Below are 19,289 nucleotides of genomic sequence, written 5' to 3'. Positions count from 1 at the left end.
GTGGGGATTGTCCACATTTGAAAGCAAAAAAAAAAAAAAAAAAAAACAGAATTGGATTATCACAAACTGGCAGTCCTTTTAGTACCATCCCAAAAGCTACTGGAGGCAGAACATGTGTGGTTTTTCATAGGCATGCTTTTAGACTGAAAGGATGCCCAGATTGAGACAAACCGGACGGACGGGGGGAAAGACCCCATGAAGTGAATAACAAATCCATAAAGAAAAGTTATCCTACTACAAAATGTGTGCTCAGAGAGGTCCACAATTTGTATCCTCCTCTCTTCATGTCAACGTACTGTTAAGTCTCAAATACACTGCTTATTTGTGGATACACCTTACTCAAGGTAACGTGCCGACTCGTTTTCCGGTTTAACATGTAGAACATATTCCATTACTGCTACTCCTTTATATTACCGTGTGGCCTAATCAGTTGCTGCCACTGAGGTAGCACGGTCATAAACATCACTTCAACTCATTAATTACTGCCCATTATTTCCTATTAATTACAGCCTCATGTTATGAACATAGTTTTGATTTCATTTTCACAGGGTCTTTATTAACCATTAGCCCCAACATTGGCATCTAGGGGTAACAAGCTACTCCAGGATCTCTTTAGAAGCTCTGATTTGACATGTAGGCTGTTGATCCTCTAGTCTACAGCAAAGTGGATTGGATACTCGTTTCCTTTTTACATACAAAGGGGTTTTTGCCTTCGAGGTTGTTGAAAAGGAAGTTTTGAAGAAGTAACCTCCAGGTATTCTGATTCACACTGTATTGTATGTATATATAAAACCTGTTCAGTGTTCATGATGTCAACACGGGAAACTTGTTCCCTTTTTCTTGCAACTCTCAACTTCTCATTGTGAAATTGAACCCTCTGTAATCCTTGTCCCACTTACGCTATGGAATTCAAATTTCAACACGAGGTTGTAATCAGCCTCCTTCTCGACAGCCTCACACACAGAGCCCTTCTGGAATGACCCGAAGTAGAAGCAAAGAAAATAAAAAATTTAAATCACTATAGTCATCTAGTTCAGCGATACATGTCCTATAGCAAATAGCTCAATAACAAGATGTTCTTCTATGTAATCAATACAAGGTTTTCAGGTTATATATTTAATTAAGCTTAACCGCTAAGTTATCAATTATTATTAGTAGTATACCGATATCTGTAAATATGTATAATATGTGTGTATAACAAATCTGAATATAGACATACCTCCATAACATCACTCTCCACATTGCAGGTTATGATAGGATGGCAATCGCTGTCTTGCCTTTTTATATGTGTGTGTGTGTGTGTGTGTGTGTGTTGTTTTATAGGCACATCATATGGTGCTAATCATTTCTCTGTCCAAACTATCAGTGTTTCCCCTCGATGAGACCTCAGGGTCTAGTGTTGGCGATGGAGAGCGCCGTGTGTCGGATGTGAGGAACACGGGTTGCACTGGAGGACCGTGGCTTCTCAGTGAAATAATGACCCGAGTTGAACTGAGGGAAGTGGCTTCTCTCGCCCCGCCGACAATCTTAAACTAATAATCTTATAATCTTATAAAAATATATCTTCTTTATCGTCCTCCCACTCTTTTCAACGCTCTCGTCCGTTCTCTCGTCATCTACCAGGAGGCCTTTCCTTCTCCACAAACAATGATTAATCGGGATACAGGCCGTGCCTCTCGTTTTCCATACAGTATCATTCATCTCGCTTGCTCTCGTGTCCTAAAGGCTATTGCGCAACAGACGACACACGCAACTGACTCTTTGTCACTACACTACGGTGAATGTCAGTGATTTAAAAAAAGGGATAGTCGACACTTTTAAGCTCATTTGATTTGTCACGAAACGGGAGCCCTTTCAGTCCATCTAAAAAAAGACCCTGCATCTGTGTTTTGGCTTATAAAGATACTGGAAGCAGAACATTTATTATCATTTGTTAGCATCATGCTAAGCCTGCCAGTGGAGGGGCATGAAGCATGCATTTAGAATGCCTCATGGCCCCCACTGACTTCCATTGGCATGATGTTAACCTTTTCTGTATTAAAACACTGGCACAAGTACTTTGACAGTGTTATTAAAACACTGGCACAAGTGCTTTGACTGTTATTAAAACACTGGCACAAGTGCTTTGACGGTGTTATTAAAACACTGGCACAAGAGCTTTGAGGGTGCCATTAAAACACTGGCACAAGAGCTTTGAGGATGTTATTAAAACACTGGCACAAGTGCTTTGACGGTGTTATTAAAACACTGGCACAAGTGCTTTGACGGTGTTATTAAAACACTGGCACAAGTGCTTTGACGGTGTTATTAAAACACTGGCACAAGTGCTTTGACGGTGTTATTAAAACACTGGCACAAGAGCTTTGAGGATGTTATTAAAACACTGGCACAAGTGCTTTGACGGTGTTATTAAAACACTGGCACAAGTGCTTTGACGGCGTTATTAAAACACTGGCACAAGTGCTTTGACGGTGTTATTAAAACACTGGCACAAGTGCTTTGAGGGTGCCATTAAAACACTGGCACAAGAGCTTTGAGGATGTTATTAAAACACTGGCACAAGTGCTTTGAGGGTGCCATTAAAACACTGGCACAAGTGCTTTGACGGTGTTGCTCAAGAGCTTTGAGGATGTTATTAAAACACTGGCACAAGAGCTTTGAGGATGTTATTAAAACACTGGCACAAGAGCTTTGAGGATGTTATTAAAACACTGGCACAAGTGCTTTGAGGGTGCCATTAAAACACTGGCACAAGTGCTATGAGGGTGCCATTAAAACACTGGCACAAGTGCTTTGAGGGTGCCATTAAAACACTGGCACAAGTGCTTTGAGGGTGCCATTAAAACACTGGCACAAGTGCTTTGAGGGTGCCATTAAAACACTAGCACAAGTGCTTTGAGGGTGCCATTAAAACACTGGCACAAGTGCTTTGAGGGTGCCATTAAAACACTGGCACAAGTGCTTTGAGGGTGCCATTAAAACACTGGGACAAGTGCTTTGAGTTCCAGTTTGTGACAAATCAGGTATGCTTCTTAAAAACGTGGACTATCCCGTCAAGTCGTATTATTTGTGTGCTTTTGCAACTCAAGCTTGGACTTCCTAGATACATGATTATTTCCTGTAAATGCACTGTACTTTAAAAGCAACTATTGATTAATTGGGTTCTGGAGCGTGTGCAGAACAAATCGAGGCCGCCGGCGCTCACTTTAGCTAGTAGTACTAGCATTAAATGGTCTGGCGTGACTGGCTCCATCAGCCTTCTCGCGATACAGAGATGTACGAAAACTAACAAGACACGTGCGCAGAACGTGGGGTATTTTCTGCGAGTAATGACTCTCGTGGGAAATGTATTGGAAACACCGAAGCGGTATCGCTTGCGGCCAGCAGGTGCCACAATTAACACATTACAGCTTTAAGGAAGACCTATTCTTGTTGTATCCGATGCCCAAAGAGGCTGAAATCCAAGCATGTGCTACAATGCCTTGATTTAGAGTGACAGTGGATAGAGGCTATTGGCTAATGTGTGTGTATGTGTCATGTACCAAGTGAGACTGACTGGCTTGATTATATGAGGATGGGGGGGGGGGGGGGGGGGGGGTAGACTCATTGCTATGTAAATTTGGTCTTGGTGCGGAATGCCGAAATACATTCCACAACCATAATCGTATTTTAAAATGTCGGACTTCCTCGATTTAAAGGCCTGTGCAGGCTTTACATTCATAGAGCTCCGCCAATATGGCAGACAATATAGAGGGGAAGTACAACTCCCATTGGAAATTGATGTTCCAGAACCATTCATCTCCCAAAACTTCTCTTTCTTTAGGCCCTCTCGCTACGTTCCCACGAGGGAAGGAGGGTAGGATTTGGTGGTCGTAGAACTCAGTCCCTAGAAGCAGTGGGGGACTTCATAAGAAAAGGTGCCGACACTTGTAGATCCTTCCCTTCTGGGGAAAAGAAAACCTTGTCGGTCGCCTGGTTGTAGATGTATTTAATCGCTTATCTGTTCCAATCCAGTACATAGAATGTAGCAATGATGGAACACAGAGTGGAGGAGAATAGCTCCTGTGTCTTCGCTACCCTTGCTATCTCTTGTGTGAATTGGTGCCTGTGGTTCTGTGTGTATGTGTCTATGTGAGGGTGTGTGTGTGTGTGTTTGTGTATGTGTGCTGTCAGCCAGTCTGTTGTATCTTGGGGTGTCCACCTGCTCCAGTTAGGCTGGCTACATGCTAGAACGCGCTCAGACTGGCCAGACAGACGGTACTGTAGCTGGTGTGGCAGGCCTGGTTCTCTCTCTGGAGCTCTGCAGGGGCCAGCTGCTTCTCCTAGGCACAGCAACACTCAGTCATCTCCATCAGACAACCGTCGCCCTCCCTGGAACACACACGGAGTTCCTCAATTACACACACACAAGCCCGCTTGCCACAAAATGTAACCTTCACGACAACACTGAGCAACCACTTACCATGCTCTCAGAGTAATCTGCCGTCATGGTGACCTGCTTCTCCTCCAGGGGCGGGGCCATGTGGGAGCCATCTGTACGCCTGCTCTGATTGGTGAGCTGCAGCCACATGTCATACATCTGCTGCATGTCTCTCACTGTAGAGGGAAAGGAAGGAAAGACGGAGGGAAGAGGGGAAGATGGAGAATTGAGCTCAGTGACCTCTGGGAGATGGAGGAAGAACATGGTTTATATAGTATGGAACGTTTACATCATAAACAACTCGTAAGCAGACACAGGCAACCATTAAACTGATCCAAAACAGAACACAGGTAATTCCAGCGCTGGTCGCCATGGTCGCTGATCAATGCATTCCGCTTTGTGTTGTCAAGGTGACATGGATTGTGGTCTAGACCGGATGTTCTATAGGGGTGGCCAACCTTTTTTGAACCAAGATCTACTTTTTTATTTACCACCTAGCCCGAGAGCTACCAACCAAAATTGTATATTGTAAGCCGTCATTTGAGGCTTTATAAAAGCAGCATAATGAACACAAATCTGTCAGTGCCGAGTCCGACCTCATCTTAAATAACAAACAGCATTGCTTGTTGTAGTTAACAAGGAGAGGAAGAGTTGATTTAGCAAAAAAATAAAAAATAAAAAATAATCTAATTGTATTAATCAAGATCTACTTGAAATCAGCCCGTGATCTACCTGTCGATCGCGATCGACTGGTTGGGCACCACTGTTCTATAGTCATGGCTGGGAGGGATCCGCATTTTGTTCAACTGGCACTTCTCACAAGAGTCTGTGTGCTGTCTAAAGTAGTTGCATCATCCCTAGCGGTCTGTAATCGGTCCCTAGCGGTCTGGAAACCCGGTCTGGAAAACCTTGCAGATCCCATCGAGCCATGACCCATCTTCTACAGAACCCAGAGATAAGACAGGGTTATGGTCTCTTACAGCTGTTGTTCTTCATGTATGTCCAGACGTCTCTCTCCTCAAGGCTGTGGGCGAACGAGCAGTTCCCAATATAGTGGCACTTCTTCTGTTTCATCACATGGACACACATCTGGGGCAGGACCAAGACCAAGGACATGGTTATACAATGTAGGCCTACATACTCTATGCACCATCCGTGGGTAGGAATGGCTATTGAAAACATTTCAATGGTAGAGGAGGAGGTTGTTTCTGTCACAGATCGATATGGTAAAAGAGCTGTAATGATTCCGTGTTTTGCCAGTTCTTGCTGGTGAGACATAACACTGGTGCTGGAATTACGTAATTGTGGGTAGGTGAAGGGGGAGGGACTTGCATCATATTGTTGTGGGTAGGTAAAGGGACTCACGTCGTATTGTTGTGGGTAGGTGCGCGAGAAGGGAAGCGGCCGGACGACGACCCATTTCTTCTTCTCGAAAGATTTCACCAGCAAAACCCGTCGTTCCTTAGTCCAGCTAGAAGAGAGAGAGCGAGAGAGAGAGAGAGTGAAATAGGATATTTTTCTAATCTTATCAGTTTGATTGACTGAACAAGGAGCATGGTGTTATGTAGCTGTGTAGGTCTAATCCCATAATAGTCTTTTCGTTTTACATTCCTTTCAGCTTGTCTCAACTAGATCAAGACCGATATGACATTCTTGAATCAGATACAAATATCTGGGAACTTTATTTTCTGATAAATATATGTATTATTTTTATTATTATTTCATTTATTTTTAACTGGCAACTCTCTGCACTCTCACGTGAGAGCAGCGGCCATGCTTACCTCACTGAGCATACTCTGGTTCAATAGCACCAAGAACTACCAAGCAAATAATAAAAGTAGGGCATACAGGCCGTCATTTGAGAGTTTATTATATTGTTTACACTGTTTATTTTTCTCATATTTTTTATATTCAGATACAATTTTATTGCCTACATTTATATATTTATGTGTGTAAAAAGGGGATCAATAAAGGAATATCTTATCTCATCTTAAAACAAGAAGCTGTGACGAGGTCTCACCTGTGCCGCGCTTTAGCCGTGCAGTATTTGAGGGCCTTGTCTGGCTCGTTGACCTGTCCGTCTCTCCAGCACTGGCCACACACAAACTTCATCTTCAAGTTCAGACCCCGCCCCCTCGCCGCCCCTGCTCCGACCATCGAGCTCCCCCCACCTACCCCAATGCTGTCCCCTCCTCCCCCTCCCATTCCTCCACCCCCCATGCCGCTGCTCTGGTGTGGGTTGTGCATAGGCTGAAAGAGAGAGCGAGAGAGAAACATCAAATTAAATTATCCTAAGATGAGAAGCAATTGCATGCAAATGAGAAAATTCATTTTCGCTTACTTCCTCCCCCGTTTAGTCCCAATGCATTTCACGTGGACATATTCCTTTCCGTTGTCATGGATATCAAATCCCTACCCCTCCCATTGTCCCCTATCCTGTGTCCCCCCCCCCCACTCCATTTGACCTATCAAATGGGCCTCATTGACGAAGAAGATTATTTTATCTTATTGTCAATGTACACAAGGCAATTGAAATGTGTCTATTCGCCTATCCCTCCTAGTTACACACATGTGTATTTCATCAAAAGTGTCAGAGGATCGGCCGTCGTACTAACACAATTGGCAGTGTTAGAGGGTGGGAAAGCCGGTGGGTGGGTCCTGGTCGTTGTAAACAGCGACTCCTACAGTTCGGTCGGGGCGCCTGCTCAGCGAGGAAAGGATCTAAGGGCGGTAGTGTGATCCTTCCACACGTTACACCCTCTCAGTGAGAGTCCGCGCTGCCAGGTGAAAAGAAGCGGTTGATTGGCTACACATGTGTCGGAGGAAGCATGCGATAGCCTCCACTCTCCCAGACCGACTGTAGGGGTAGGTGCGCAGCGACCAGGAAGGGGATTGGGAATTGGCATAACGACTAACATTGGGATGGGAGAAAAGCGGAGGAAAAAGGAGGGGGAAAAGGCTAAATAAAAAGAAAAGATAAAAAATTAAAGTGTCAGAGGATGGTGGGCTGTAGATGTAATACTAGCCAGCTCACAGCTGGAATACACCCTCGGGGTGGCCTCTTTACCTCCCTGCCTCCCTGGGACCACCTATTCAACAGTGTGTCATGTCCTCTGAGGTCCTCTGGCCATGAACCTTTCTCTATATAATTCAATGCTATGAACACATCTCCAGTTGGTTCTCAAATTGTGTCTGGTTTTATCCACATTATCCACAATGTCTGAAATTTGAGTCCATGTATAGACTATGTATAAATGTATATCAAATGTATATATTTTATTGAATCAGATTGATTGAGGAAAGTGCATTATGTGACTTAGGAGCTGTATATTAGTACATTGCATAGTATATTGTATATTGTATGGTAACTCAGTTACTTCTATTCTGCATCGAACACATATGTCTATACTGAACACTGTGACCTCTATTTTTACTTCTATTTTACATGCTATACTATTTTATTTCATACTTATCTTGTCTAGCACAGTCTCTGGAGCGTAACAGTAAGAAGCATTTTGTATAAAAGTATTCTGTACTTCTGTATGACAACTATTAAAGAAACGTATGTGAGATGGGCCTCGACAACCTTGGGAGAGAGCCGTCCTCGCTGGAGACTCGACGGTCATCCTTCTGTTGCTTGGAAAGAACATGTTTGATCTTCCAGACGCTCTGTGTTGTTATCACTTGAGAGTGTTTATTCAATCTGAATTCAATATCCACCTTGAGAATATGGAAGGAGAATAACAAGTGGATTACCCCCCCCCCCCCCGCGAGTAAAAATGGCACAGTTGTGCGGAGCGTCTCGCCCCCATATCAACTTTAACCATGTGTGAGAGAGAGAGAGAGAGAGAGAGAGAGAGAGAGAGAGAGAGAGAGAGAGAGAGAGAGAGAGAGAGAGAGAGAGAGAGAGGAATAGAGACGAGACTCACACATTGTGAAAATCAGAACTGGGTTATTCAGTGTGACGCCCCTCCGCTTTCACTGTCGGTTAGTGTTTGAAAAGTTGCCTAGGTTCTCTATAAAGAAGAAGGCTCACACGTGGCCTATGTGTTTAATTTGCATATTTAGCGGGGAAGCTAAATCCAGTCACAGGTGGTCACTCATGATGCACGCCGAGACACATCCTGATGGCCGGTGTGAACCCGCACTCCGTCTCAACCGGATCTAGACACAACCTGGGTCACTTTGGACACTAGATAGCGGGTCTGAACGAGGCCCTCTGACTCACCTTCTGCTGCTTCTGGGCGTTCTGCTCCAGGCGGTGCCAGTGTCTCTTGGACTCCTGTACCATCTCCTCATGGGTAATACCTGGGGGGTGGGAGGAGTCAGTCATATATAACACCTGGGAGGTGGGAGGAGTCAGTCATATATGATACTTGGGAGGTGGGAGGAGTCAGGGTCATATAATATACGGTACCTGGGAGGAGTCAGGGTCATATATAATATACCTGGAAGGAGTCAGGGTCATATATAATACATGAGTGTGTGTGTGTGTGTCACTAGAGTGTGTATGTGTCACCAGTGTGTGTGTGTCAGTGTGTGTGTGTGTGTGTCACTAGAGTGTGTATGTGTCACCAGTGTGTGTGTGTCAGTGTGTGTGTGTGTGTCACTAGAGTGTGTGTGTCACTAGTGTGTGTGTCCTCACCAGTGTCTTGCTGCAGCACCCAGCACTTGAGCTCTATGACAGAGTGGGCGAAGGAGCAGCTGTCCTCTCGCTGGCAGCCGTAACGCACCTCGTGGCGACACACGTCAAACTGGCAGAGGGGGTGCAGGGGACGCACCTTGCTGTAGCGCACGTTGGCTGACCTCACCACGTGCACCAGGCACCTGGAGGGAGAGAGAGAGAGAGAGAAATAAACCAAAATATATAGGATAGAGAGAAAGAAAGAAAGAACGAAAGAGATGAAATGGAACAAAGCCAAAAATAAACAACAGAGAGGACAACAGTGTATGTATGTATTGTACACCTCCCCATAATAATGAAATGGGAGGTAGTTCGGCTGAAAAACAATTCCTACGTGAACCTGCTCACAAGGTTTTTGGTGCCTTTAGTGCCACGACCGTGTGCCATTGTATTGGGAGTGACGGCAGATATCTCTACAGCAGATATCTCTACAGCAGACATCTCTACAGCAGACATCTCTACAGCAGACATCTCTACAGCAGACATCTCTACAGCAGATATCTCTACAGCAGATATCTCTACAGCAGACATCTCTACAGCAGACATCTCTACAGCAGACATCTCTACAGCAGACATCTCTACAGCAGACATCTCTACAGCAGATATCTCTACAGCAGATATCTCTACAGCAGACATCTCTACAGCAGACATCTCTACAGCAGATATCTCTACAGCAGACATCTCTACAGCAGATATCTCTACAGCAGACATCTCTACAGCAGACATCTCTACAGCAGACATCTCTACAGCAGACATCTCTACAGCAGACATCTCTACAGCAGATATCTCTACAGCAGACATCTCTACAGCAGACATCTCTACAGCAGACATCTCTACAGCAGACATCTCTACAGCAGACATCTCTACAGCAGACATCTCTACAGCAGACATCTCTACAGCAGACATCTCTACAGCAGACATCTCTACAGCAGATATCTCTACAGCAGACATCTCTACAGCAGACATCTCTACAGCAGACATCTCTACAGCAGACATCTCTACAGCAGACATCTCTACAGCAGACATCTCTACAGCAGACATCTCTACAGCAGACATCTCTACAGCAGACATCTCCAAAACAAGGTGAATCACCCCAAAACTATCTGGGTGGATATCCATTTGTTTTTTTTATTTTGGGTGAACTGCCCCTTTAAAACATGAGCGCTTATTTGGATCTGGTAAAAAATAAAAAGAGGACTCACTTGTTATCGTCAAACGGGTGTCGGGCCGTGAGGTTTGAACACACAGCTAGGTTTTCTTTGCTGCGTTTGCTGATGATCCGAGGTTTACTGTCAAAACATTCCTTTGGGAGAGGAGAGGAATGTTGGCACAGATGTTAAAATGTGTCCCGCTAAGGGCCCAGCTACATCCATCCATCCATCCCGCCTGTCTGTCCCACTAAGGGCCCGGCTACATCCATCCAGTCTGTCTGTCTGTCCCACTAAGGGCCTGGCTACATCCATCCCGTCTGTCTGTCCGTGTCCCGCTTTTAATTATTTCCCCAATGAGGAGCGTCCGTTCGTTGGACGGGGCTGAGGACGTCTCTGCCAGATTCGTATCGGAAAGGAGGAACTTTTTGGAACTGACGGATACATCATTGTCCCGTTAGCAAAGCCGTAGTTTCTGCAAAACGCACGACTACATACAGTAGACTCTAATTTAAAAACAAACGCGACCAACGAAATGCCTTCCGTCTGTTTTGCGTTTTGTGATGGATCCATGTCACCGGGCCACAAGACATCTGACAAGCACAGATTGATGCATAAATAACATATGTATAATCTTCATCAGGGCATTATAATGTCCTTATGAAGACCATACACAGTGAAACGTTCATTGGCTCAAATATATTACAATGCTGTCATGTAAAAATGTTGGCTTAAATCTATCATTTATGCATAGGCGTGTGTTGCAACTAGTGGTCTGCAAGGGCCTTGAAATGAAGCCCGTGCCCAGCCAGAGCCCATGACGTTCAGGCCCTGCCCGACAATAAGCCTGACTGTAATGCAACATTTGAAGCCCTAGCCCGAATGAAAACCAGCATTTTTTTTTATTTAGACTTAAAATTAATTATTTATTTTTATTTGTTTTAAATATTCGAAACACGGTTTTATATGAACTTCATAAATAAACAAAAACGAAAATGTCCAATAGGTCTACCTAAATAACAGATAGGCGCATATCGCGCTGAAAACTAACGAAGCATTATATTATAAGGCCAAATATTAATTTTTGTTTTTGTTTTAGATATTCGAAACACTGTTTATATATTAACTTAATAAATAAACAAAAACGAAAATGTCCAATAGGTCTACCTAAATAACGCATATCATGCTGAAAACTAAGAAGCATTATATAGCCTGTTTCGCTCTTTATTAGAATGCCATCTATTCCCAGCGCTCGCGTTAGACTGACTCACACGGCAGCTTTCCCAGACGCATTGGGAACTTTCAAAAGCTCTCCCTTTCCCTTTACTATTTTTTTTTAGCTTATACATCTTGACTCCTCAGACACGAGGCTTTCACTCTGATGACAGCACTACATGTAAAACAGCACAAATCACATGGAATCTGATCATTTCAATTCAGATTTGGGCCATTTTCTGGTCCTAAATCAGATAAAGGTCTGTAGTCATGCAATTTTCATGCAACTTTTACCTCACTCTAGATTAACATGTGTTAACAACAGCAGCCAAACCAAAGATAATCTGATCTGAGCAATAAATCAGAATTGAGCACCAAGGCTCACAGTGTGAATTTAGCCTTTGTCGTCACAAGTACCTCTTCGACAACCGACCTATCCCAAACCCCGCCCCCTCTTTCCTTGACCCTCCAATCACTGCCCTCCTCACCTCACAGAGGAACATGAACATGCCCATGTGCAGCTGCAGCAGCCTGGTGACGCTGAGCGCGCGGCGCTCCGTGCTGCCCAGCGGGTCGAACAGCAGCTCCCTGCTCAGAGCGCCTTTCCTCTCCTGGGTCCACACGTCCATCTCCTCCTGGCAGTACGCGAACGTGCAGTTCTCCCCATACTGGCACTCCTGCCGCTCCTGCACCTCTGTGGCGCCCGGAGGGAAGAGGAGGAGCAGGAAGGGGAGGAGAGGAGCGGGAAGAGGAGGAGCAGGAAGAGGAGGAGCAGGAAGGGGAGGAGAGGAGCGGGAAGAGGAGGAGCAGGAAGAGGAGGAGCAGGAAGGGGAGGAGAGGAGCGGGAAGAGGAGGAGCAGGAATAGGAGGAGCAGGAAGGGGAGGAGAGGAGCAGGAAGGGGAGGAGAGGAGCAAGAAGAGGAGGAGCAGGAAGAGGAGGAGCAGGAAGAGGAGGAGCGGGAAGAGGAGGAGCGGGAAGGGGAGGAGAGGAGCGGGAAGAGGAGGAGCGGGAAGAGGAGCGGGAAGGGGAGGAGCGGGAAGAGGAAGAGTAGGAAGGGGAGGAGCGGGAAGAGGAAGAGCAGGAAGGGGAGGAGAGGAGCGGGAAGAGGAGGAGCGGGAAGAGGAGCGGGAAGGGGAGGAGAGGAGCGGGAAGAGGAGGAGCAGGAAGGGGAGGAGAGGAGCGGGAAGAGGAGGAGCGGGAAGAGGAGCGGGAAGGGGAGGAGCGGGAAGAGGAAGAGTAGGAAGGGGAGGAGCGGGAAGAGGAAGAGCAGGAAGGGGAGGAGAGGAGCAGGAAGGGGAGGAGCGGGAAGAGGAAGAACAGGAAGGGGAGGAGCGGGAAGAGGAGGAGCAGGAAAGGGAGAAGCAGGAAGAGGAGCGGGAAGAGATGGGGAGTTTATGAATGGCCTGAATTTCCCCCAAGGGGATTAATAAAAGATACACTTGACGCCGTCGGTTGAGTGATAGTAAAGGGTTAACCTTCTGTCGTGTGGCAGTGAAAGGGTTAAGCCGCTGTCGTGTGGCAGTGAAAGGGTTAACCCTCTGTGTATTGCCGCAGTGAAAGGGTTAACCGTTTTGGTAGTGCGGCAGTGAAAGGCTTAAAAAGCATGTGTGAATTCGAGAAACCAGGTATTTCTTTCAAGATGCACACAGACAGACACACACACACACACCTTTACAAAGCACAAAGGCCCCCAGGAAGTTGTTGCGCGCAGGCCGGGGCCGGACCCTCTTCCAGGACGGGTCGTCTGTGTTCTTCAGACGGCACAGCAGCATGTCTCTCTTGCAGCGGTGGGCCGCCTCTGGCTGATACTGGTAGTCCATGACCCGTGGACCTGGAGGAGGGGAGAGAGAGAGAGAAGACATATCATGCCAGTTAGGGTACCTTGTGTATACTGCACCTTGTGTATACTGTTTACACTTACTCATAGTATATATATATATATATTCAGATTTAAATTCTTTATTGCCTATATTCATTGTAACGTATAATATAGCCGATAGGACATAGACCCTCATCTAATGGCTACAAACATGTTATCTGAGAGTGCAAACAAAAACAGTGTGGGTCAATTTGTTTTCTCCTCGAATCAGGACAAAAGGATATAGAATATTAGACACGGGGAAAAGAGTTCAACAATATGTCTTGTATTTTATTGAAATGATCAGAATTAGAATGACATCATATTTACGTACAGTAGGGTGGTCCATGGAACACTTAAACAGACATTAATGACATGACAGAAGATATGACGAAAGAATAACCAGGAAGGGGATAGAGAAGTATAGTAGGAAATAAGAGAATAGATGGAGAAAAGAGAGATTAAAGATAGAAGTGCAGAAAGACAGATAGAGGACGTGTGACTCCAGACCAAGAGAGTGCAGTCCCACCAGAAAGGAGACACAGGAGAGAGAGAGCCCGAGCTAATGCCCTACAAGCCCTTCTTATGCTCTGCTCTCTGTCCATAGGCATATGTGGTCGGTGGCCAATCCAACACTGGCCCAGAGATAACCAGGGAAATGTACAGCTGTACAAATGTACAGCCTTGACACAGATACACCACTGAACTAAGGGGAGAATGAACTTACATAATGCACTTACATAATGTCATAACTCATAGTCAATATTCTATATTGATAATGATTGTACCTAATAACATTTGATAATAACTTTTAACTTAAATAATAAGTACAATGTCACTGAATGTTCTCAAGCCTGATAATAATTTCCGACAACAGCCTCTGGAAAAAAACAGCTAGTCGACTGTAAAAATCTTTAAAAAGGGATAGTTTGGACTGTAAAGGCATAACATACAGGCAAAAGATTTTAACCATCCATAACAGAAAACCACAGGCCTCGAGCATTGCCTATGCTTGATTCATGTTGGAACAAGCCTCGCCCATAGTGACTACGTCACACTGGGGCTAGTTCCAACACATGGCGTCGCTCTGACGCATAGGAAATACATGAAGCCCACAGTTTTCTGTGGTGTATGGTTAAAAACTGTTTCTTACATTTTATGGTTTTATGGATGACGCATGCCCCCGCCTGTTGCCGCCTGTCTGAAGTTTCCCGGTTGGCTCGGACCCGGGTCAGACCTCCGACCACGGGACTCTGTGAGTTAAGCTAATGGCACTGTATCACCTATACTACTAGCAAGTATTTCATACCACTTAATGTCCAAAAATCCAAACTATCCCTTTTAACAAGCAGGCTGTGCGTGCGGTCAAACAGAGCCAGGGAGAGGAGCAGATCCTACCAATGCGGCTGTAACAGGCATGGCAGGCCTGACGGAACTCGTGGGTAGCTGCCAGGGGGTTCCTGGAGAGCAGGGACAGGTTGGTCCCTGCTGGACCGTTCTGAACAGGTAGCGGAAGAGTAATATATTAATACATACTCGGGTATCAAAAGGCTCTGTGCCCACAGTATCAGACATTTCAGATCATGAGGAGGGTTGGGTACTTTTTAACCGATACCGGTATCTGTTCATCAATCCCAAGTAAGCGCACACATGTCCCCCGTGAATTAACGTGCAGTCCCAGTTCATAGAATCGAGTAACATTTGGTTCTGGTTAAAAACTGTCGTTATGACCATCACTAGTTTTAATTTTACCACGGTCGGTACCCAACACTAATCATGAGTAATACAAAGACAGTATGGCCATGGATGAATGACAGTGCTATGGGGGGGGGGGAGGAGGTTCTCTCACCGTGTGTGTGGCGTTGTGGTTGCGTATCCCTGGGATGAAGTTGTGAGACACTCGTCCCCCTGGAAACCAAACGTTCAAAATGACAGAGAAAATGTCAGAAATGGTATTGGACCTTACTGCAACAATGTTTAAAACACACACACGTGGCTCAGGAGGTACAACGGTCATCTGGTAATCTAAAAGGATCCCGGTTCGATCCTGGATCCTCTCGGCAGCGTGTCAAAGTGTCCTTGAGCGAAACACTGAGCCCCTAAGTGGTTTGGCACCTTGCATGAGTGCCTCTGTCTGCCATCATTGCCTCCGATTGCCTGGTGGCTGCGAGTGACAAGCTGTGCAAGAGAGGCACACAGTGTTGTGCAAAGAAGAGACGAAGACGAGCTGTGCAAGAGAGACACACAGTGGTGTGCAAAGAAGAGATGAAGACGAGCTGTGCAAGAGAGACACAGTGGTGTGCAAAGACGAAAGATGAAGACGAGCTGTGCAAGAGAGGCAGTGTTGTGCAAAGACAGAGAGGCACAGCGTTTCTCATTCTTTACCTATACTGTGATCGCGCCAGTTTCATAATGAACCCAAGATATCTTTACACTTCTCATAACATAAAATAATGTTGCGTTTTGTTCCTTTGCTTCAGCAAAGCATCTCTCATTCACAGTCAGTTGGTCCATACATTTTTCTGGTAGGGCTGTATTTTTACAAAAGAAATTCTTAATCTTTTTTTAGTCCTTGGGTCTAATAGAGTAACACAGCAATAGGACTCGAAGCAAGACATGCCTGCACAATCCCTATACCATAAAGGGCAGGGCTGTGACAACGGTTGCAGGGAAGGTAGATCATTAATTACAGCAGACCACAGCAGTGTGCAAAGTCCACTGTTGGTTTAACAGCAGGTTTCCTGTGCTGTCAAGATGTTACCTTTCCCACCTAATTTCCTATAAAATCAGGCTCTGATCCAAACATAAATAGGCGTCAATACATAAAGGCTCTCTTCCACCTCTTCACTCACCAGGCAGGGTGTACTAGTCACTCACCAGACAGGGTGTACTAGTCACTCACCAGACAGGGTGTACTAGTCACTCACCGGGCAGGGTATACTAGTCACTCACCAGGCAGGGTATACTAGTCACTCACCAGGCAGGGTGTACTAGTCACTCACCAGACAGGGTATACTAGTCACTCACCAGACAGTGTGTACTAGTCACTCACCAGACAGGTTGTACTAGTCACTCACCAGACAGGGTGTACTAGTCACTCACCAGACAGGGTGTACTAGTCACTCACCAGGCAGGGTGTACTAGTCACTCACCAGACAGGGTGTACTAGTCACTCACCAGACAGGGTGTACTAGTCACTCATCAGACAGTGTGTACTAGTCACTCACCAGACAGGGTATACTAGTCACTCACCAGACAGGGTATACTAGTCACTCACCAGACAGGGTATACTAGTCACTCACCAGACAGGGTGTACTAGTCACTCACCAGACAGGGTGTACTAGTCACTCACCGGGCAGTGTGTACTATTCACTCACCAGGCAGGGTATACTAGTCACTCACCAGACAGGGTGTACTAGTCACTCACCAGGCAGGGTATACTAGTCACTCACCAGACAGGGTGTACTAGTCACTCACCAGACAGGGTATACTAGTCACTCACCAGACAGGATGTACTAGTCACTCACCAGACAGGGTGTACTAGTCACTCACCAGACAGGGTGTACTAGTCACTCACCAGACAGGGTGTACTAGTCACTCACCGGGCAGTGTGGACTATTCACTCACCAGGCAGGGTATACTAGTCACTCACCAGACAGGGTGTACTAGTCACTCACCAGACAGGGTGTACTAGTCACTCACCAGACAGTGTGTACTAGTCACTCACCAGACAGTGTGTACTAGTCACTCACCAGACAGTGTGTACTATTCACTCACCAGACAGGGTGTACTAGTCACTCACCAGACAGGGTGTACTAGTCACTCACCAGACAGTGTGTACTAGTCACTCACCAGACAGTGTGTACTAGTCACTCACCAGACAGTGTGTACTATTCACTCACTGGGCAGGGTATACTAGTCACTCACCAGACAGGGTATACTAGTCACTCACCAGACAGGGTGTACTAGTCACTCATCAGACAGGGTATACTAGTCACTCACCAGACAGGGTATACTAGTCACTCACCAGACAGGGTATACTAGTCACTCACCAGGCAGGGTATACTAGTCACTCACCAGGCAGGGTATACTAGTCACTCACCAGACAGGGTGTACTAGTCACTCACCAGACAGGGTATACTAGTCACTCACCAGACAGGGTATACTAGTCACTCACCAGACAGGGTATACTAGTCACTCACCAGACAGGGTATACTAGTCACTCACCAGACAGGGTGTACTAGTCACTCACCAGACAGGGTGTACTAGTCACTCATCAGACAGTGTGTACTATTCACTCACCGGGCAGTGTGTACTAGTCACTCACCAGACAGGGTGTACTAGTCACTCACCAGACAGTGTGTACTATTCACTCACTGGGCAGGGTGTACTAGTCACTCACCGGGCAGGGTGTACTCGGAAAGAGAGTCCAGCCCTCCGACTGCAGATCCAGCTCCCTTCCCCTCACCATCCCCGGCTCCAGGGGAAAAGGCGTCCCGCGCCTGGGTGGAGCCCTGATCCCTCTGGGCCAGCGGGGGGTAGGGCTCCAGGGGGGGCATCTGGTTGAAGAAGGCAGGGGGCAGCTGGGGCGACGGGGCCGGGAGGTTGGGCGAGTAGGGAGGCCGGAGGCCCACGGCCGTGTTGGGGAGGTTGGTGGGGATGGCACCCTGGACGGGACTCTAGGGAGAGAGGGCAAGGAAACGAGCCATTTGAATAGAGACACAACCAAAGCTGAACATGTTATAACTAGAGACAGACTGTAATCAATGCAGAGACGGAGCACGGAGTAGTTCGGAATGGAAAGAAATCCGAGACACTAAAGACGATGGCGACAACAAAACGACTCGCTGCAAAACATTTACTGCATCTCGAGTAGGGCTGGACGATTAATCGAGTTTCAATTTCAATTATGAACTTACCACGATCATTTCAGTCGTCGTCATATGATGTTCTCAAATCAATGAGTATTTGTGTTATCAATCAATAATACAAATACTGTAATCAATAATATGATTTTCGACATAAATCAAGCAGCCCTAATCTCGAGGTGAATTGTGAGTTTTAAAATATGTTCAAAATCGATGAGAACGGTGTAGGGGGGCGGTTGCCACGGTAGCCAAGGACAACTCACGCCGCTGACTTTCTTGCATTCCAGCAGGCTGTCCAGCTCGTCGTTGATGATGCTGCTGCTGCACTCGTGCACTCCGTCCGACACAGGGACGGAGTAGGGCATGGGGGGCAGGCCCTGGCTGCTGGGGCTCTCCGACAGGTCGGGGCATGGGGTCACTACGGGGGTCACCGGCTCGTCGCTGACGGGGATGGGTGTGGCCAGCGGCGCGGGGATACACTGGGCGCCGGACTGGTCCCCTGGAGAGGACAGAGAAGAGGACTGAAAAGAGGACAAAGACAGAGGAGGGACACATTGGACTGGTCCCCTGGAGAGGACTGAGAAGAGGACTGAGAAGAGGACTGAGAAGAGGACAGAGAAGAGGACAGAGAAGAGGACTGAGAAGAGGACTGAGAAGAGGACAGAGAAGAGGACTGAGAAGAGGACAGAGAAGAGTGAGAAGAGGACAGAGAAGAGGACAGAGAAGAGGACAGAGAAGAGGACTGAGAAGAGGACAGAGAAGAGGACTGAGAAGAGGACTGAGAAGAGGACTGAGAAGAGGACAGAGAAGAGGACAGAGACAGAGGAGGGACACACTGGACTGGTCTGCTAGAGAGGACAGAGATGAAGACTGAGGAGGGACACACTGGACAGGTCTGCTAGAGAGGAGAGATGAAGACAATTTGATGGAATGTGTAACCATTGAAATCAATGTTGAAAGATCCAAAAATGTATTAATTAGTTGCATTTACAGAACACCAGGGTTGTGTATTGATCAATTTAATAAGAATATTTCTGAATTATATGAAATGCATAAGGATAAGGTGATTTTTGTTTGTGGCGACTTCAATATTGA

At 46.4% G+C, this 19,289-nt stretch overlaps 1 protein-coding gene across 2 annotated transcripts in view; it reads right to left on the bottom strand.

Annotated features, from left to right (window-relative positions):
* Positions 1-2,916: 2,916 nt before the first annotated feature.
* Positions 2,917-19,289, bottom strand: part of zc3h7bb (zinc finger CCCH-type containing 7Bb) — a 43,742-nt gene continuing 27,369 nt past the window's right edge. For both annotated transcript variants that reach the window (XM_084322455.1, XM_084322454.1), the window contains 14 exons: positions 18,458-18,693; positions 17,729-18,005; positions 15,176-15,234; positions 14,725-14,824; positions 13,138-13,299; positions 11,956-12,161; positions 10,307-10,407; positions 9,066-9,247; positions 8,649-8,728; positions 6,441-6,670; positions 5,786-5,891; positions 5,401-5,509; positions 4,463-4,596; positions 2,917-4,371 (listed from right to left, as the gene is read on the bottom strand). In XM_084322455.1, coding sequence (XP_084178581.1) covers positions 4,339-4,371; positions 4,463-4,596; positions 5,401-5,509; positions 5,786-5,891; positions 6,441-6,670; positions 8,649-8,728; positions 9,066-9,247; positions 10,307-10,407; positions 11,956-12,161; positions 13,138-13,299; positions 14,725-14,824; positions 15,176-15,234; positions 17,729-18,005; positions 18,458-18,693 — 2,015 coding nt within the window. In that variant the 3' untranslated portion in view covers positions 2,917-4,338. The remainder of the gene's footprint in view (positions 4,372-4,462; positions 4,597-5,400; positions 5,510-5,785; positions 5,892-6,440; positions 6,671-8,648; positions 8,729-9,065; positions 9,248-10,306; positions 10,408-11,955; positions 12,162-13,137; positions 13,300-14,724; positions 14,825-15,175; positions 15,235-17,728; positions 18,006-18,457; positions 18,694-19,289) is intronic.

The sequence above is a fragment of the Notolepis coatsorum genome, assembly GCF_963971535.1.
Source record: "Notolepis coatsorum genome assembly, chromosome: 10".
Taxonomy (NCBI): Eukaryota; Metazoa; Chordata; class Actinopteri; order Aulopiformes; family Paralepididae; genus Notolepis; species Notolepis coatsorum.
This window is presented reverse-complemented; position numbering and strand designations above follow the sequence as displayed.